Source organism: Neovison vison, chromosome 6 (genome assembly GCF_020171115.1).
Source record: "Neovison vison isolate M4711 chromosome 6, ASM_NN_V1, whole genome shotgun sequence".
Lineage (NCBI taxonomy): Eukaryota > Metazoa > Chordata > Mammalia > Carnivora > Mustelidae > Neogale > Neogale vison.
In genome coordinates this window covers 156,773,692-156,794,093 of record NC_058096.1, presented here as the reverse complement: position 1 = coordinate 156,794,093, position 20,402 = coordinate 156,773,692, and the positions used below count along the sequence as shown (strand labels likewise).

At 54.2% G+C, this 20,402-nt stretch overlaps 1 protein-coding gene across 1 annotated transcript in view; it reads right to left on the bottom strand.

Annotated features, from left to right (window-relative positions):
* Positions 1-4,593: 4,593 nt before the first annotated feature.
* SCN5A (sodium voltage-gated channel alpha subunit 5) overlaps positions 4,594-20,402 on the bottom strand; it is a 76,211-nt gene continuing 60,402 nt past the window's right edge. The window contains exons 21-27 of the mRNA XM_044252661.1: positions 16,970-17,092; positions 14,683-14,964; positions 12,481-12,534; positions 11,837-11,974; positions 11,115-11,219; positions 9,279-9,549; positions 4,594-5,834 (exon numbers count right to left, since the gene is read on the bottom strand). Of these exons, the coding sequence (XP_044108596.1) occupies positions 4,594-5,834; positions 9,279-9,549; positions 11,115-11,219; positions 11,837-11,974; positions 12,481-12,534; positions 14,683-14,964; positions 16,970-17,092 (2,214 nt within the window). The remainder of the gene's footprint in view (positions 5,835-9,278; positions 9,550-11,114; positions 11,220-11,836; positions 11,975-12,480; positions 12,535-14,682; positions 14,965-16,969; positions 17,093-20,402) is intronic.

Sequence of the window (20,402 nt, the reverse complement as noted above, 5' to 3'; positions counted from 1 at the left end):
CAAACCCCATGTCTCTCATATGCAGATGGTTTTCAAGGGAAGTGGCGCTGCATGTTGGGACCTCACAGTCACATCAAGAATATAAAAAGGGGCCCAAGAAAGTGGAGGGCTGAGGGGAGCTGTGGGAGGGTTTCTTTGGGAAGAACTATCACTTGTTTTTTTCCAGGACCCCGTGTGGCCTTCCATTGGTGTGGGCCCATGTCGGGTATGCGAAGCTCTTCCCCAGGTCCACGGGGGACCTTCTTGGAGAGCTTTGACATGTTGGAGACAAGGAGGATGGGGCCTCACTGGATCTCGGGAAGCTCAGGTGGACAGGTGACGAGACCTGACTGCATGGGACATAGAGGGGAGCTGTGGGCCCCCTGCTCTGGTGGCAGCTGTGAAACAGGCTATGGTTGGGCATGGCCGCACCCCAGCATGTGTGTGTATGTGTGTCTGGGGCAGATACTCTGAGTGCTTCTCCTGGACCAGAGGTGGCAGGTGGCCGAGAGGGACCGTTGTGTGCTACCACAGGAGAGCCGCCTGGGGTGGGGGGGCTGTCACAGGGCGTGGAGGAAGAGGCTGTGGCTGGAATCATGGGTGCCCATGATGGGCAAAGGAAGGGGTCTCAGGGGTCCCTGGAAGAGAGCACACCTCCTGGGCTGAGGAAACCGCAGGGAGAAGGCTCATCAAGGAGTCCCCCCAAATCCCACAGAACCCCCCCTTGCCGGAGGGTCTCCTTGACCTGCCTGCCTGGTGTGGGGAGGAGGAGCAGCACAGCCACCCTGTCTCTGTCCATGGGATGGGCAGTTTTGGGCCCAGGCTAAGATCATATTTACAGCGTGGCTGCAGGCTGCTCTTTTATCCAAGACAGAACCGAATGGCCATGGAATTGGCCTCAGGGTCAGCCCTGTATTCATCCAGGGTCAGGGCAAGATTGTGTCTGCTGAATAAAACGGAATAAAATGGGCTTTGCAGGTGTTTGCAATAGTGGTATTCAGTGCTGTGACAAGGGCAGTACCTAGAGTGGGGGCGGGTGATGGGGAAGGGAGTTGGGTGGTCAGGGAAGGCTCCCAGAGGAGGCGACGTTAAGATGAGGCCCCTGGGTTGAGTGGAGAGGAGGCCAGTGTGTTCCTAGTGCAGGGAACAGCCGCTGGTAGGGTCTCAAGGAAGAAGAGCCTGGGTCCCTGAGGGTTGGAGAAAGAGGTGGTCACGGAAGCTGGTGGGGCTGGAGGCCCAGGTACCGCTTGCCTGGATCCCAAGGCAACAGGAAGCCAGCAAAGGGTTTTATCCAGGAGGCAGCCATCTTGGATGAAATCACTCTGGTAGCTGAGGGGAAAGGAAAGGAAGGAAGGGAAGCCTCTGAGTCCCTTACAGCAGGAGTGAAAGACAAAGACAAGGCAGGCCAGTAGGGCCTGGGCTGGCCAGGCGGTGAGGAGAATTCTGCAGTTGAAGATGGCCGCTGTGGGACTCGGGCTGAGACAGACCAGCCCAGTGTTGGGTGCCTGGGCTTGAAAGCCATGCTGGTGTCCCAGGAAGCAGCTGGACGTGCCAGGCTGGGGTGCAGTGGTAGCAACTGGGCTCCATATCAAGGCTCCACTCTAAGCGTGGCTGCAGGAGGGGGGCGTAGTGGGGAGGGGCAGAGGGTGTTTCCTGCTCTCTCTTCCCGGAAACAGGGCCCAGGGTCAGTCAGATCTCAGAGGATGTGTCCCCTGAAGGAGGCAATGCCAGAGCCTGGAGGAAAGCCTGGACAACACCCCCAGAGGGGGCAGATGTCTGCTGAGTCAGAGGCCATGGAGTGGACCCATGAGATAGGACAGAAAGCCAGCCAGAAGGAGGCCTCTGCTGGCTGTGGAGCACTTTTGGTGGGGCGCTGGGGCACTGGGGCAGCAGTGAGGAGCCAGAGGAAGGTGCCACAGGTCCACCTGTGTTAACTCACAGACCATCTGGCTGTTCTCTGTGGCCTCACTCTTCCCAACCTTCTCCATTATGGAAGCCTCAAATGGCAGCCCTCGCCCTCCACAGTGCCCCAGATGAGAGTTCCTGGAAGGCAGGCCTCGGGTACCCCCACTTTTCCTAGACCAGCCATGCTCCCATCTGTTCTCCTGGGAAAATGAGGGGAAGTCCCACGTGGTTCTCGGGGTCTTATCCTGCCCCTGTCCCCGCACCACCACCGTCCCCCTGGCTGGTTTCAGGGGGAGATCTCCTCTTAGGCTCGGTGGGCCTCTGCCGCCGCACTTGTCAAATCACAAGAACAGAGCCCAGGCCAGGTCATGTAAGCCATTTATTGGTTTGTTTTAAAAATATGTATCTTATTTATACACAGAGTTTGGTGAGAAGTGCTCAGTTAGCTCAGACAACAGCTGGCACTTGATGCTCCCTCCTTTTTCTGCCCTCTTCCCTCTTACTGGTCATCGTGCCATTCTGGGAAAAAGAAAATGAGAGCCACGCTAAAAGCTAAGGAGTCAGGCCTAGCTTACCCAGCCTCAGCCATAGCCCTGGGCACCTGTGTCAGGGCTCCCAGGCCTTATACACACACACACACACACACACACACACACACACACAGACACACAGACACACTCGAAACTACAGCCCCCTTCCGGCCAGCTGGGCGGCCAGCAGGTCTGCACTCCCAAACCGTGTTCCCGCCCCTGCAGTGGGCGCCGAGTGCCAGGGAGGGGCACACACAGCTCCGAGCCTTGAGAGCAAAGCACAAAGAGCTACAAAAATAAGATTTCCACTCGGAGAAGTGTGTCTGGGACGGTCAAAACCACATCCTGCACTGGACTCAGGGGAAGCACGGGAGAAGAGAGATCACTGGGGTGGGTGGGGGGACGGGGGCTAGGGTAGCCACCAAGGGGCAACAGAAAGAAACGTAATACTTGACTCGCCAGCAATGCCCCCTTGGCACTGCCACGAGCTCACGAATGTCCAGCCCTCCGACAGCTCGGCGAGGTAGGTGAGGAGCAGCGTTTCCAGCTTCCGGGGCTGCCCAGAGGTGGGTGGCGGCTCTGCTGGAGAGCTAGGACCGGGGGGCAGCTGAGCCCCTGCCTGCTCAGGCTCCACCAGCCAACACTGTCACTCTCAGGGTGACAGGTCTCTGCATTTAAAGATTTGCATATGCTAAATAGGATTGTCAGCAGCTCAAGAAGCCCTGGGGGTAACTGGACTAGAAAGGTATTTTTCCCTGAAAAGGCCTTCTCACGAGACCTGTGGAGGGCCTGGACCCTGCCCCAGGTTGTCCTGGGGCTGGTGCCTCCGGGACCCCAGGCTGAGCCCAGAGGGGCTGCTCCGGGGCCACACGGCTCCCTTTCCCAAGGTTGCCCACAGTCCATTCCCCTCCCAGGGCAGGGAAGTGTCTGACCCTCCCTAGGCTCCTTCCCGGTACAGGGCCCACGCTGCCCTCCCCACTCTGTCCGGAGAGTTGCTGGGCACCACACAGGAGTCCTCCCCCCCCCGACCCTCCCTCACGCCCCCCCCTCCCCCCTGCACACATGGTGAGAGGCAGAAAGGTCTGGAAAGAGAGCTCCGGTCATGACAACAGATTCCCTGCTGGGGTCCCACGGTGGAGGGCTGTTCGGCTTCTTAGCCCTCCTGGCACGGGGCTCAGACTTCTCTCCCTGGCCTGTGCGGCGGGGTCTGCCGGGTTCAGGAGCAAGGACAAGCTGGGGACCAGGCCAAGCTTGGGGCTGGTTCCCTCGTGCCCTTCTGTTTAATGTTAATACTCACGCAGAAGGCCAGGTTCTCCTGGGAAGAAAAGGCAACGTCAGCGCCTAGGACCAGCCCTGGGACCCCGGTTACTCTCTTCTGGAAGCTTTGTATTTTTGTAGAAATGACCCCAGTATGGCCTGCATAAAAACACAGGGGGCTAACAGGACCCTGGGGACAAGGGAAGGCCAGAGTGAGTCCCCACTGACAAGAACCCTTTTGCCTGAGGCTCGTGTGAGGGGAGCTTGGGCTGCGTGTGGCCCGTGTCTGGCCTCTGTGTGTGGACTCTGTGCAGACGCTGGGGGAGGAGTGGGGTTCAGCGCCTCCGGTGCCACAGCCCACGCAGCAGGGGAACCCCTTCCGGCTCCGGGGCTGTGAGGGCCTGTGGGAACCACACTGGGTTGTACTTTTGTGTTGAGAAGAGAGTTTCGGCAGCTCCACAGACACTCTCGTTGGGAGTTAAGAAAAGGCAGTGTGAACTGCTGCCGATGTCCACGGAAAAAACATTAGTTCTTCGCTCAAGTAAAAAAATATCAAATATAATAAATTTATGAAAGTCCATTCACAACATCTACAGTCTCAGTTTTGTGTTTCTTCTCAGCAGCAGAGATGGTAGAGCTTTTCAGAGCCCCAGGATGTGGCCTGACTGGCCCCGGCCACCAGCATGGGCAGGGCCTCCAGTGACAGGCCACCCCGAATGGTCAGCTCGGCCACTTGCTTCTGGCTGTCAGCGTGGGCGCCACCGAACTCTGCCTTGTCGAGCTGTGGGGCCGAGGCCCATCGCTCACACCCCGAGCCCGAAGCAAGGAAGGCCCAGCAGATGCTGGCTTGTGGCCGCACTCACGTGAGCTGCGAAGCAACAGGCTGCCCCCTCGGCTGCGTCCTGGCCCGCCGGGTTGCCGCTCACACGATGGACTCGCGGTCCCTGTCTGGGGACGGGGGGAAGTCCGCGAGATCCTCGCTGCGGCTGTAGTCGGACACCCGCACCTGGGGGTTATCGCTGGTGGCCCTGGTGACGCTGTCGTAGGAGGGCGGGAAGGATGTGGAGGAGATGGAGGAGCTGGAGGGTGGGCCGAGGCGCTGGGAAAAGTTCTCGTTCATCATGTAGGCGATGAGGCCCTCTTGCTCAGGGGCATCCTCATCAGAGAGGCCGCTGCTGCCTGCCTGCTGGCGGAAGAGGAAGGAGGCATGCTTCATGGAGCGCTGCAGCAGATGCCTCCGGAAGGCCCGCTGGATGATGGTGGCTGACACCTCTTCGTGCTTGCGCCGGAGCGTGGTGGTGATGGGCTCGTAGGAGATCTTGGACGGGTTGGCTGCCATGAACTTCTCCTCCATCTGGATCTTCAGGGCATCCATCTCCCCAGACTCACCCAGGACCCTCTTGGTGAAGGCAAAGAGGATGTCCATGCAGTGGATACGGTCCCCGCTCACCATGGGCAGATCCATATTGATGAGGTTTATCTGGTTGGGCTTGGCGATGCGCAGCGGCTCAGACAGGGCATCAGCAAAGTCAGACAGGGCCGAATACTCGATGAACTGGGTGGCCTCCGGGTCGAACTTCTCCCAGATCTCGTAGAACATGTCGAAGTCATCCTCACTCAGAGGCTCGGTGCTCTCCTCTGTGGCCACGCTGAAGTTTTCCAGGATGATAGCGATGTACATGTTGACCACAATGAGGAAGGAGATGATGATGTATGTGGTAAAGAAGAGGATGCCTACGGCCGGACTCCCACAGTTGCCCCGGGAGCCGTTGCTGTTGGGCAGATTGGGGTCACAGTAAGGGGGTCCTGTGTTGAGGATAGGACTGAGGAGGCCATCCCAGCCGGCTGACGTGGTGATCTGGAAGAGGCACAGCATGCTGTTGGCAAAGGTCTGGAAGTTGAACATGTCGTCGATGCCAGCCTCCCATTTGACATAAGCAAAGTTGGCCATGCCGAAGATGGAGTAGATGAACATGACGAGGAAGAGCAGCAGCCCTATGTTGAAGAGGGCAGGCAGGGACATCATGAGGGCAAAGAGCAGCGTGCGGATCCCCTTGGCCCCTCGGATCAGCCTGAGGATGCGACCAATTCGGGCCAGGCGGATGACTCGGAAGAGTGTTGGGGAGAAGAAGTACTTCTGGATGATGTCTGAGAGCACAGTACCTGTGGGAAACAACAGAGACCATGGCCACCTGTGCACCTCTGTCCTCCCTCTCGCCCTGTGTCACTGGATGGGTCTCTGTATGGCAAGGAGCTAAGGGGAGGAAGCCCCTTCAGGAGGACCAAGTCAATGGGGGCGTGCAAGGACCCTGCATCCTCCCATCTCTCTGGGGCTCCATTTCTCATTTATGATCCAGAAAATGAGATGCACAGTACCCACACCTTTTGCAAAGTGCCTTCCCAGATCTCTTGTCCCTTAGCCTTCTGAGAACACCTGCACAGTAAAGACATACTGGGCCCATCTTCTAGATCCTGGGTTCTGAGGCCTCAGGTGGCCTAGCTTGGATCAGAACTCAGGCTTTTCAGCTCTTCATTACTCAAAGTGTGGTCCGAGGACCAGTAGCCCTGGGATCTCCTACGATGATTATCAGAACTGTGGATTCTCAGTTTCACCCGTAGTCCCACTGCATTTTAATAAGCCCAGATGATTCATGTGCTCACTGAAGGGCAAAAAGCACCGGCCTACAAATCTGTGTTCTCCACTACGCCGTGCCTGTCGCAACTCAGCGTTTCTGCCATCGTTACTGTCATCCTCCCAGCCCTGCTAGCTTCCGGGGCTTCCCCTTGGTCTCTATTGACAACTCTGGGTTTGGAGTTTCAAGAAGCAGGCATATAAGTTACAGGAGAAAGAGTGAAAAAAACTCTTTGTATTGGCCCAAGTGACCTTTCTAGATTCCTCATGTAAGCATGTCACCAGCTGTCATGTGTCATGTTTACTGTCAATAAGCCACTGGGCTGAGCATTTTATATCCATCCATTTAGCCCTTCCGGTCACCCGAGGAGGTAAGAGGATACCATCGTCCTCATTTTCCAGAAGAGGGAACTGAGAAGTGAGGTAACTGACCTAAGCTGTCACCTCGTCAGTGAGATGCTGGGATTCGACTCAGACCCTGTGGCTCCAAGTGGAGCTGTTAGCTGAGTCCTTTCAGTATGGCCAGGCACCAGGACCCGTAGGTGCTTCTGAGGTACATGATGTACTTTCTCCCAAAGCTCCCCACAACCACCCCTCATTGGCCCTTGCAGCTGCTGACATCCTGCATTCTCTAAGGCTTCTCTCCAGTCCCACCCGGCATGCTCACCCTCACCCCTGTCTGGGACCTCCCAGAGCATTTCCTGACCCTGCACCCAGCTTCTTTTTTTTTTTTTTTTAAAGATTTTATTTATTTATTTGACAGAGAGAGATCACAAGTAGGCAGAGAGGCAGGCAGAGAGAGAGAGGAGGAAGCAGGCTCCCTGCGGAGCAGAGAGCCCGATGTGGGACTCGATCCCAGGACTCTGAGATCATGACCTGAGCCGAAGGCAGCGGCTTAACCCACTGAGCCACCCAGGCGCCCCCCCCCCCCAGCTTCTAACCATCTCTCTGTCACCACAGCTATGGCAGCCCCTGCCTCAGCCCCCGCGTTTTCCTCTGAGGTCACCAAAGGCATGGGCTGTATGTACATGGGCGGCAGAAAGAGGAAAGTCAGCCACCCCATGGCAGATTTCATGGCGGAGGGGTCAAGAGTTTGGGCTCTGAGCACAGGCAACAAAAAGGAAAAATAACCTTGATGAACTGGGACTTAATCAAAACAAAAATTCTGTGCTTCAAGAAACAACCACCAAGAAAGTGACATGACAACCCACAGAATGGGAAAGAATATTTGCAAATTGTGTATTAGATAAGGGACTGGTATCCAGAATATATAAAGAACTCTTACAATTCAACAATAAAAACGTAAGTAAGCTGATTAAAAAAATAAGCAAAGGATTTGAATAGACCTGTCTCTAAGACATTTCTCCTGTTATAGACCAAGATACACCACAGGAAATCATCAATCAGCACATGAAAAGATGCTCAGTATCGTTAGTCATTAAGGAAATGCACACCAAAACCTCAATGAGATGATCATGTCATACCTGCCAGCGTGGCTGTGGTAAGAAATTATAGACAGTAACAAGTGTTGGTGGGGATGTGGAATCACTGGAACCCTTCTACATTGAGGGTGGGAATGTAGAATGGGGCACCTCCTTTTGAAAACAGTTTGGCAGTCCCTCAAAATCTTAGATGAGTGGTTTCAGGGGCTGGGGAGAGGGAAAATGGGAAGTGACTGCTAAAAGGGTGCAGAGTCTCTGTTGGAGGCAAGGGAAATATTCTAAGATGAGATGTAGCGGTGATGATCACACAACTCTGTGAGTATACTAACAACTACTAAATCATAAACTTAAAAGGGTAAATCTTAAGGTATGTGAATTGTATCTCAATAAAGTTACTATTTAAAAAGGGGGGAGCACCTGAATGGCTCAGTTGGCTAAGCGTCTGACTCTTGATTTTGGCTCAGGTCACGGTCTCAGGGTGGTGAGATGGAGCCCCGTGCTGGGCTCTGCGCTGAGTGGTGAGTCTGCTTCAGATTCTCTCTCCCCTCTCTCTGCCCCCTCCCATCTCCCTGCTCTCTCATTCACTCAATAAATAAATACATAAATAACAAAAATAAAAGAGGATTTGAACCCTGAGGTCAAACAGACATGGACGTGTATTATGGTTTGAATGGTTGACTCTCCTACCAAATTCGTATGTTGAAATTCCAACTCCCAAAGATGATGGTATTAGGAGATGAGACCTTTGGGAGGTGCTATGGTCATGAGGGTGGGGCCCTCATGAGTGGGATCAGTGTCTTATAAAAGAGACCCCAGAGAGCTCCCTTGCCCCTTCTACTTTGTGAGGACATAGTCAAGAGGGTGCTGGTTATGAACCAGGGGAAGGACACTCACAAGAAGACATGACCACGCTGGTGCCTTAATCTTGGACCTTCAGCACCCAGAACTGTGAGAAAGGAATTTCTGATGTTTATGAGTTACCCGGTCTGGTGTTTGGTTATAGCAGCCCGAACAGATGGAATGTGAATCCTATCTCTTCTGTTCCTAGTTGGATGATCTCCTTGCCTCAAGATAGACTTTGTAAGTTCAATTGCACAAGGCGGGTGATGTCTGAAAGAGTCTGGCACACATCTTCGTGGCTAAACTCTAGAATTTTCCATCTCCAGGCATCAATTCTACCCTAGAGTGCTACCTGTTCCCATTCCTGGAGACTCATCTCACCCTAAGAAAGTCTCTTCTTCCTTTAACCTTTCCCTTGGGAGGGCTGGGAAGCCTGTCCAGCTCCCACTACCTTTCCCAGATTCATCCTTGAAGCTCTCACAGAGCATCCCATGGAGGGTGTGCTGGCTCCTCTGTCAGGATGGCCCCCCTGGCCTGAGTGGGCCTTCCCAGACAAGTTCTCTGTGGAGGTGAGTGTGCGTGTGTGTGTGTGTGACAGGGAGAGGTGTGGAATGCCGCGAAAACAACAAAGGAGTCTAGTACACTTGGCATTAAGTACAGACACAGAACTGGAGGAAAGGCCTGCATACCCACCCACTATGGAGAGGATGACAACCACGAAGTCAAAGATGTTCCAGCTGTTGGTGAAGTAATAGTGACGAAGGGCAGCCATCTTGATGATACACTCGCCTGTGAAGATGGCTACAAAGAGCAGGTTGATCTTGGCCAAGATGTTGACTTTCTCGGGGCTCTGGTCATCTGTCTCCACCATCATGGTCACCATGTTCAAGCAGATGAGAAACATGATGGTGACATCGAAGGCCTGCTTAGTCACAATGTCGAACAGGAAGCCCTGGTACTTGTTCTGGAAGGAGGGGCAAAGGATGGGTTCAGCTGGGACCTCAGATAGCCCTATTGCTGCCCCTCAGCCCAGACCATCCACTCTGCCTCTCCACCCTCTGGTGAGACCGTTGGGGTGAGAGGAGGTCAAGAGGCTGAAACAGCCTGGCTCTCCTGCTTCTAGGCCCAGCCCTCGGGCTCTCTCTTCCCTGAAGCCCCGAAGTCTTTTCTGAACCTTCAGGAAAGATTTCTCCTATCCGGACCTTCCCTAACACATCATCGTTCACTGTGCTTCTCTTTTTTGCACCCACTGTCTGATGGCTGAAGGTCAAATTTAAAGTTCAATCCTAGTAATTGGTCCTCAGGTTAACAAATTTTCTCCATCTTTTATGGAATTGATTCTGTTTATTCAATTAACTATATTTAAGTATCTTTAATCGTTAGCCACCTCAGATTATCTGGGGAAAGAGAGAAAACTATAACACACACACACACACACACACACACAACTAACATAAACCAAAGCATGGTGAAAAGCTAGGAATTAGATAAAATTGATGAACTGGATTAAAAACCTGGTACAGTCACTTCCTAGCTAGTGATTTGGGTTATGTCACCTAATTACTTTGCGTACTGATCCCCTCCCCCGCACTTTTTTGAAGAATGGCTTGGTCAGGCAAGGGAGTCAGTCTCACAGGGGACTGAGTGTCCCTCCTGGCACCACCTGCCAGGGGACTCGGGCTGAGTCCGTCCCCTGAAGGAAGAGGCTGTGAATGGGGGTGGGCAGACAGAGGCTGCCTTGCTCTCACACTCTGGCAGGGGAAGAGGGTGCACTCAGAGGAGAAGGACTCCCATGGGAGGGGGCCCTCCTGGTTGGAACAGCTGCCCATGCCTTCCTCACTTCCTTCAGGAGTCTGAGACGCCTGACAGAGCCCCTCCGTCCCTGCATTGACCCACTGACCGATGGCCCTGGTTGATTTTTTTTGGGGGGGGATTAAATTTTGAAGCAGTTTCATGTTCTTTCATTCTTTTACATTAAATACCATCAGATTAAAAATGCCCAAATAAAAATGTTCATATGAAAATATCATATATCATATTTTAAAGAATATTGATTTTTCACAGCCCTGTTTTCAACACTTCCTCAGTCTCTTTGAATAGATCAAATGCATGGTAAGTCTTCTTTGTGGTCTTCCTGGCACTTTTTCTAGCCTTTTGGGTCTAAACCCCACTCCTGACATCGGCAAACTGTTTGTGGTACCATAGAGAAAGGATAAACAAGATGTCAAATCCTGTGTTATTTTCCTTAATACATTCTTGGAGCAACTTTCCCAAACTTCTCAGATTTCCATTTTCTGTAGTGTAAAACTGCTTCCAGTGATATCATCCTATAAAAACCCTATTGATTAATGAATTTGAAAAGTACATATTTAAGAATTTTTACTATTAAGGAAATAGACAAATCTGAGTGGACAGTTTGGGCAAGCTCACTTAGGCTTTCATTGGAAAATTCAGTAGTCCTGGGGTTTGGGGTTTCCCAGGATCCCCCAGCCCAACTCTCCACTCTTGCTGAATCAGAAGCTGGCTCACCAGGGGCCTCGGAATGGGCTTCTGGGGTTTCTTGGAGCCCAGCTTCTTCATGGCGTTGTAGTACTTCTTCTGCTCCTCGGTCATGAAGATGTCCTGGCCCCCTAAGTGCAGAGAGACAGCACCAGACTCATTTGGGGGTTCTCAGGGGCTCTGGCATGGGGCATATAGGGATCTTGCCTCCTTGATTTGGGTGCCTTTGCCAGCCTCCTCTTCACTCCCTCTCCCGGTGGAGAGGAGTATGTCCCTATTCTGCACCAGAGAGTCCTCCCCAAATCTGCTTTTGCAGGGTCCCTGTCTCCCTTTACTCTGAGGCCTCTTTGGCTTTGGGAGGTGCAAATCCAGTCCCCATCCCCCACCCTCTCCTCTGTTCAGCTCAGCCACCTTGGACGTTCTCTCTGTCTAGCTGGTAGCGCTGGAGAGACCCCAGGCCACTGTTTCAATTTTGGATTGGGTGAGTAGTCCCAACCTTCAGCCCAGCTCCTCTCAGGAGCCTCCCGGGTCAGGTAGGCTAGGGCAGGCATGGCATCCCTCCTTCCACTCTTACGGGTTGGGGGGCTGTTATGTCAAGGACACATCCCTCTCCCACCCACTCCAGCAGCATAGGAGGAAGACCGGTTGTCCCCAGCAGGAAGGCAGAATGGGGCCAGGGCCAGAATGGCTCCTTAGTCCCCTGGTACCCAGCCCTCCCCTGCTGGCCCACGGGGAGCAGGTGCTCTACGCATCTTTTTCTTCTGTTGGTTGAAGTTGTCGATGATGACACCGATGAAAAGGTTCAGGGTGAAGAAAGACCCGAAGATAATGAAGATGACGAAGTAGATGTACATGTAGAGGTTGTATTCCCACTGGGGCTGCTCTTCATACTGAGGGGAGAAGCCAGACACGGGTGTCAGGCTGGCAGGAATGGGGCAGGGCTGCCTGGGAGAGAGGGTGTGTCTGGAGCGAGGGCACCAGCACAGGGCTGCGTGTCTGTGTCTGTGCGTGCAGAGCAGGCCGGGCAGGGCCGGAGTTCAGAAGAGTGATGGCTGGGGCTGACACTGTGATGGGCTAGGGTATAAGGACACAGAAGAAACTTGATCTGTGTCTTTATTCCTTCCACCCGGTCTCTTCTTGGGTAACACCAAGATTCACGTAAATTACAGTGAAGTTAATTGGAAAGATATTTGAGGATTTGGGGTTCCTTGGGACATCATGCAACTTTGTCCCAGGGCCTGGCCTGGGCCTTCCAGAGAGGCTCAACTGCAGGCTAACACAGGACACTGGCCCTTATGGGGTGGGCTGTTAGGTGTGGGCACTGAGGCACTAGAGGCCAAGCGTTCTGGAGCCTCAGGTGCCTGACTTGGCGGGAGAGGCCTGCATGGTTACCTACCCCTCTGGAGTCCACAGCAGCATACATAATGTCCATCCAGCCTTTAAATGTTGCCTGGAAGGAAAAGACAAGAGTAAGAATCAGTGAACTTGCATCTATTGAGCTACGAGGGGCTCTTGTCCGGACAGATGAGTTCAGGCAACAGCTTCCTACGAGAAGCAAGCATCATGCCCCAGCCCTTCGGCCGGGTCCACACATGGCTATGTGGTCAGGAAAAGGCCTTGTTCAGGGCTGGAGGCGGAGGGGAGGCTGGCTGAGCTCACACCCTAAGGAGGCCGTGGAGTGGGTTAAGAAGTTTCTTGAAGTTGGCTAGGAGATTGAGGAGGCCTAAAGGAGGTCTGCCTATCAGATCTACCTTCATTCCAGATTCTAAAATGATGCAGTCCTACAGCAGATGTCCGCGACAGAGAGGTGGATCCCCGTCCTGACCTGGTCCCCTCTGTTGTGCACCTCAGAGCAGCCTGTGGCTTCTGCTCTATGGCCTCTCAGGATGGCCCTGAAGCCTCATACTTAAGGGTGTGTTGGTAAGTGGCTAACAAATGGTTTTCCAGAAGAAAACAAAGCCCTGATTGTTGTGTTTGCCAGTTTCTCTGGGTAAACACTCCCGCCACGGTCAGTTTCAAGTTACCAACAGGCTGTTACTGAACACAGATGTGGGAAGAGACACATAGGAGTGGGGCTTTGTAGTCTCCACTGTATGGATACAGCACATATAATCAACCTCAGGGGCATACATGATAATAGGTTGTAATAGTGAATTTTGTTTTTAATTTTATTTTTTAAAGTAATCTCTACACCCAACATGGGGCTTGAACCCACAATCCTGAGGTCAATAGTGGCATGCTCCTCTGACTGAGCCGGCCAGCCATCCTGTGATTTTGTTTTAATATCACTTAATGAATTATAAGTTTATAACATCTGATTTTTAACTACGGCTTGCAAAATATCTGAAAATGCAACAATCAGCTCCCATGAGCCCACACAAGCCTGCTGCCCCAGGGCAGCAGAGGAGGCGGCCAGATGCCACAGGGTTCTGGTGTTGGCTGCGCCATCCATCCCAGCCTGGGCTGCTATGAAGATTCTGGAAGAACTTGAGAGACATGCTTGGTGGTGAGGCTGACTGTCCAGGGGGTCTCACCTTTGTCCTCGGCAAAAGCCAACCCTGCCCCAAGCCTCCTTTCAGGGTACAACTGCCCAAACAAACTTTCATGTCTGAGAGTTCTTTGGACACAGGCAGGGCAGATGGGGAAACTGAGGCTGCCCCAGAGCAGGCAAGCTACTTCAGCTCCCCGTGCCAGGAAGCCCTGTCTGGTGCAGAGAGGGCTGGGTATGCTCTGGAAACCAGCTGCTGGAGAGCACCCAAGGTGACGAGATGCTTGTGACTGCTTTTCTGGACACTATGTCGTTCTGTTGGAATGGACTTTCCTTCCAAGTTCTGACCTTTAGAGGGAAGTCTCTGGGACAGAAGGCTCTCTGGATTTGGCTCTAATCTTGCCCTCTAGGAGGTATTTCAGGGAGTCTTTGGAAAAAGCTACCCCTGGGATTGAAGGGAGAGCTGGAGGAGCGAGTAGATGTGCATTACATTTTCAGATGAGAGCCCACTGAGTGCTCCTCTGCTCTGGGGACTAGAGACAGGTCTCTGGGCTTAAGACTGGGGTAGCAAGTGAAGCAAGTTATGGTTCTCTGTGTTAAGACTCTGTCTGCTGTCAAGGCTACTTGTAGGTTAACTTCATGCCCTTGTATCATGCTCACTGAAGCCCCCAGCCTCACAAACCAATGGAAACTTTGGAAGGACTGGGTGGGGTCACGTGTGTTTCATAATAGAAGGCTGGCATCACTGTGTGGCTAATAGTTCAGTCTCTGTGTGTCTCTGGTCTTTGATTTTTAACCTGTGTCATCACACCGCCAAATTGGTAGTGTGAGGCAGTCAACTTGGCCACTGATGAGCTGGGTCTGCCTCAGTGCTGAACTCCCATGCCATGCTTCTTGGAGAATGTGGCACCTGTTCTAGAATGGAAAATCCAGGGACTTGCCAAGGAGCCAAAAAGTCCTGGAGTATCCTTAGCTTCCTTTGGGCAGAGTGACCCTATTGTGAGGACCCAGAGGGGACCCACTGTCCCCCTCCTGCCCACACTGTGGGTGAAGGAGCCTGTTGCTAGACAGCCAGTGGGAGGAAGGAAGTCCCTCCCCTCCAGGACTTACCACCTGCAGAAGGGCCAGGTACCCGGCCCCCACGTTGTCAAAGTTGACTTTCACCTTGGTCCAGTACAGTTCGCCAGTCACGTTGAAAGACTCACAGTCGCTCTTGTTGTTTACAATGGTGTAGTTCAAAGGTAGGTCTCCCTCAGTCTGGTTGATGCATCTCCCAAACTTCCCCGCGAAGAGGTTCACGCCCATGATGCTGAAGATGAGCCAGAAGATGAGGCAGACGAGGAGGACATTCATGATGGATGGGATGGCGCCCACCAGGGCATTGACCACCACCTCAAGTGGACAGAGAAGAGGCTTTGTTCCTGGGAGTGCCCAGAGCAGATGCCCTTTTCAAGATGTGCCTACCCATGCCCCTACTTCCCCCACTTAACTCCACCCTGCATGGAAGCCCTGATGGGGAATAAAAGGAGAGATGATGGGGGGTTGGTGGGTGGGGGAAGGGTAGAGAACACACACACACTTTTTGTTGTTTTTGCACACTAATGTCTGCTGCAACTCCAGAAACTCTGCCTTTCCCTTCTGGTCCTGCCCTGAATTCATGACCTTCACACTGAATTTTCAACAGGGTCTCTCTAGTTAAGTATGCCAGCAGTCTGATGGGAAAGGGCCTCCAGAGACACATCTTTGAGCTAAGTTTCTGGTTTATTTTAAAATTGCTGTTACTAGGAAGGATGGGTGTTCTCCCTAAAGGATGCCCCGGGGACCTCTGTGAGGCATGTCTGGTGGGGGCATCGGCAGTTCTCCAACATTGTGGTGAGAGCCCAGCTGGGAGGGCGGGGGTGGTGGTGGTGTGGTGTGGGTGCTTCCTGGGCCTCTGCCTTCCCGCGAGCAGCTCTCTGACCCCATGGAGCCCTGGTGTTGGTCTTGTCATTGAAATTCAGAGCAACCCAGGGAGGCTTCCTTGGCAAAGGCATACGGTGGGCTCTGCTCCCCTGAGGGCCGAGTGTCCAACCATCCTGGAGTCAGGAAGGTGTCTGACTGGAAGGGACGCTGGTGTGGGGCCATGTGGTGAGCATGGGGCTGGGACGGGTGATGCGGACACGTGCAGGTGAGGAGGGTTCCCTTGTCCCCAGAAGGCATGATGAACGGGGTGGAAACCATGGAGGTGGCTCCATGGCCGACAGCCCCAGCAGAGGCACTCGTGGCTGCTCGCATCTCCTCCACAGCCCTTGGGAATCAAATGCCCTTAATCCCAAGAGACATTGAACTTGGGGTGGGATGATTTACTTGTGAATGCTTTTGCACCAGGAATAAGTGACTTGTTTCCTTCTTAGGGGTGTGGGCAAAGTTTGAAACCATCAACAAAATGGGGGCTGTGGGATGGGGCCTGCTGAGTCAGCAAGAGACACACAGGTGTGGCTGATGAAGCCGCAGCAGAACTTTGCAGGTTTTGTAAAAAAACAAAAAACACATGTGCACACAAACGCACACACGTGTTTATTTTCCTGCTGTGTATTATGGGGTAATGTTTTTTCTTGGTGAGGTTTTTATTTAATTTTATTTTTAAAAGATTTTATTTATTTACTTGACACACAGAGAGAGAGAGAGAGAGAGAGAGCACAAGGGGAGTGGGAGAGGGCGAGGGCGAGGCAGGTTCTCTGCTGAGCAGGGAGCCTGATGTGGGACTTGATCCCAGGACCCTGGGATCATGACCTGAGCTGAAGGCAGAGGTTTAACCAACTGAGCCACCCAGGCACCTTGGTGGGGCTTTTAAAGTTGCCTTATATGCACATATTCTTTGGTGAAATTTGATGACTTAAAAAACGCATAGGGCTCTGCACTTAGAAATCAGTGTGAAAGAGTTTGCTAAGTAAAAAATCCATAGGGCTCTGCACTTAGAAATCAGTGTGAAAGAGTTTGCTAAGTAAATGCCAACCGCTGTGTGATGGTGAGGGTAGAGCTGCTCCCTCCTTGTTTCCTTCACCTTGACTGGCACAGCCGTGCTGCCCATGGCAGACCAAGAAGACAGCCTGTGTCTGCCAGGAGGAGGGCACACGGGCGGGCTCGTGGAGGCAGAGCACACACACAGATGGCCCCCCCGCCCCAGAGCGGAAGCAGGAGGTGGCAGGCCTAGGGGGAGGGGTCTCACCGCTCTCCACCCTTTGGGTGCCTGCGAGCCCAGCAGCACTCCTCCTAGAGATTTGGCACCCTGCCCCTACAGGCTGGGGGGCCACAGTCCCAGCTTTGGGCTGGGCTCCTCGGTCAGCCAGTGGACCTGGGTTGTCTCAGTGGAGTCACCTCCCACTGCCCTGGCAGGAAGGCAGTCACCCCCCCTTACCCTCATGCCCTCAAACCGTGACAGGGCTCGCAGGGGTCGGAGCGCACGCAACGTCCGCAGCGATTTGATGGGGCCCATCTCGGCAAAGCCCAGGGTGTTGGCTACCAGGCTGATCAGGGAGACCTGTGGGAGGTAAGGTGGGCATAAGTGCCGTGGGGACAGCTCTAGAGACGGGTGGTGGGTCTCCCAGCCCACCTAAAGCAAGGCCAGTGTGAAGAGCCAGCAGGCTTTCCCTGTGTCTAGTCTGTGCTATTTCCAGTGGCATCATCTTTGTGGCCGCCACGCACTGGGCTGGCCTTCCTGGGGCCAAGGAGCCTGGGAGTGAGACTAGAGTGTCCCAGCTTTCAGATCTTTGCTGAGAGCCTGCTCTGTGCACTCACTAACCCGTGGACTTGGGCTGCATTCTCCCTGTTCTACAGATAGAAACCCGAATTCCCAAGCCAGCCACTGCACGGAGGAGCTGGCACACAAAGCCTGGGCTTTTGGTCCCCACCAGCCCTCCTTCAAGTCAGATTCTTGGGCCTGCCCATCCCTCCCCCAAAGAAGTCTCTTCTTGGTAAGGAAGGACGGGCCTGGGCTGATTGTGAGCGGACAGACAATCCTGGGGCTCTCCCCCAAAGCCGGACGTTGCAACATCAGATATCTTGGAAGGTGGGAGATGCGAGCAGGGACTCTGCGGCCCTGCAACCAGCTCTGGCCAGTCTGTCCCCTCGTTCCCAGCAGTTTGCCCTCATTGTCTGTGCCACTGAAGCTTGTGCACCTGCCCCACGCAGAGCCCTTCCATCTCAGCTGAGGGCCACTCCATCCTTCCAGCTGCTCCGGCCACAAGCCTTGGCGTTATCCCTGCCTCCTCTCTGTCTCTCACACCCTCCGTCCACCCCGGCAGGATTTCCTGTTGGCTCTGCCTTCAAAATACATCAGAAGTCCAAATACTTCTCACCACTGCCACTGCCACCATCCTGGCCAGGCCACCGTCCTCTCTCCCCTGGACAGCCGCCACGGCCTCCTGACTCTTATGCCTGCCTCTGTGGGTGCCCCACCCCCACCCCCTGGGCTCCTCCAGTAAGAGGAGTCACTTCATGCCACTCTCATGCTTGGAGTGTCGCAATGCCTTCCCACTTCATTCTAAATAAAAGCCCACGGTTTTCCATGGTGGCGCCCTGCTCTGCCCCTTGCCATCCTGCCTCATCTGCTGTTCTTCCTTTCCCCACTGACTCTGCTCCAGCCACTCTGGCCTCCTTGCAGTTCCTCAAGTATGCCAGGCATGCTCCACCACAGGACCTTTGCACTGCTGTTCCAATCTCTGTGTGGAAGGTTCTGCCTGGCTAACCCCAGCTTCCTTCACATTTGCTCCAGTGTCATCTCAGTGAACCCAACCTGGTCAGCCTATTTAAAGTTGTCATCTATACCCTCCCCCTTGCTGGCGTCCTGGCCCTCTTAATCCCCTTTCGTTCTCCGCATCTTATTTCTCCCTGGTAAACGTCAGCTTCTGAGTGTAAAGCTGGCTTACTGGGTACGTTTATTGTTTGTGGTTGCCTTCCTCTATGTAAGCAGAGGTTTTAGTCTATTTTGGTCCCCGAGATCCCCAGCACTTACGATAGTAGATACCCAATAGTATTTATTGGAAAAAAAAAAAAAAAAGCAGGGATTGATTCTGGAAATAGCCTTTTCCAGACCCTGGGGCCTGAAGATGGCATTTCCCGTGAAGTGAGAGGGCAGCACGGCCTTCATCAGGAAAGCTGGATTCCAGCCTCCACTTCCTTCTCCTCGACCTTGGGCAAGGCCCCTCTCTGCTAGGAGCTTCAGTTTCCTTGTCCACAGGCTCACTCTCCAGTTCTGGGACTGGACGGGAAGCACTGGACAATCCCTTTTGCCCAACCTCAGTCCTGAGTTCCTCAAGGGGGTGTCTTGGGGGCTTTCCCGGAGTCTTTGCAAACTGTCTCCTGCCTTCCCTGAGGAGAGTCATTCAGCAGGCCCCACTTCCCAAGAAGCTGCAGGAATAGCTGGGTGAGGAGCCTCAGGGCAGAGCTGCCAGGGTCCTGGGCCCTCTTACAGCCCCAGGGCAGGAGGCTTCTGGGTCCTCTCCTTCCTCTCAGGGAGGCTCTGAGGACCCCAGGCTATAAGGGCAGCTAGACTTCCCTCCTGCTCTCTGTGCCCCCCTAAGCACCCCTCCCCCCAACATTAGCATCCTCTCAGTCACTGGGGTGATAGAAAGAGGCTTGAACCAGAAGCCCAAGGATCTGGATCTGTGTCTCCACACACGCTCTAGCCCAAGGAGCCTCTCCTGCTATGGCCCACCCATGGGCTGACCTCCCACCTGGGCTGAGCCCCTCCTCCCTTTAGCCTCTGAGTGGGATGTGGGGGCTGAACAGAGGCTTGGGCCTCTTGTGCAACCATGGGAAGGACAGCCCCTGCTGGTGGGCAGAGCCTGAGGCCAAGCCTGGAAGCCACGGGTGCCCTCTGGAAAGCCTTCTGGGTCTGCAGATGCTGACCTACGTTCCATTCCACAGGACCCTCCACCACCAGACGGTGAGCCTCACCGCAGCCCTCCATCTCTGCCTGTTCCCTCTGCCCTCAGGCAGAGCAGATCCCAGGCTGCTCCACACTCTGGTCTCATTTTCCCCTCCGGTTATTCTCCCACTCACCTGTGCTCAGGAGCCCCGTGGGGCCCTGCGCTCACCCTGCTTGGCACCCAGCAGTGTCCTGGGGCCTGGGTGGCTGTGAGGCAGAGGCCTCCCATTCTATCTGCCAACTGGGTATTCAGAGGACATGCCACCTCCTGTCCTAGACCCTCCCTGGACAGGCAGGAAAGCTGTGCCAGCTACCCAGTTGTCCAGAGGAGCAACCCAGAGCCCCTTAGTCACAGGTAGACTACACCCCTCTCTCACCCTCCCCCAGTGGTACCTACTCCCTGAGCCCAGAAGATCCTGCCCCTCCCTGCCCAGAATCCCTTCACCGGCCCTGTCCCCTCTGGCCTTCGGCTCCCTCTCCCCTCTGCACAAACAGTCTCCTACCATGTGGGGACACAGAGGTTCTTAACTGGCCACCTGTCTAGGGGGCCTGACAGACACTTCATGACACACATGGGTAGTGCTGAGATACAGGCTAGTCTGCTCCCTGACTTCTGGCCATCCTGAGGGGGCGGTGTGCGTGGGGGGGTGGGTAGCACTCCTGCTTGGACTGCTCCTCACTTTCCCCTGTAGTGAGTCACGTCTCCCCAGAAGCCTAGGTCTCCCCCTGCTCCTCTGTCTCTCCAATTTGGGGTTCTGATGGCCACACCCAGGTTCCTATCCCTCCCAGCCTGGGAACCTATGGGCAGGCCCTGGGGCTCTCCTGTGACCCCAGATGGCGGCCTCCCTCCCCTCTGCATGCTCTGTGGCCCAGCTGAGTGCCTCACTTCAGCCTGCTGACTCCCACCCGCCCTGTCCCTCCG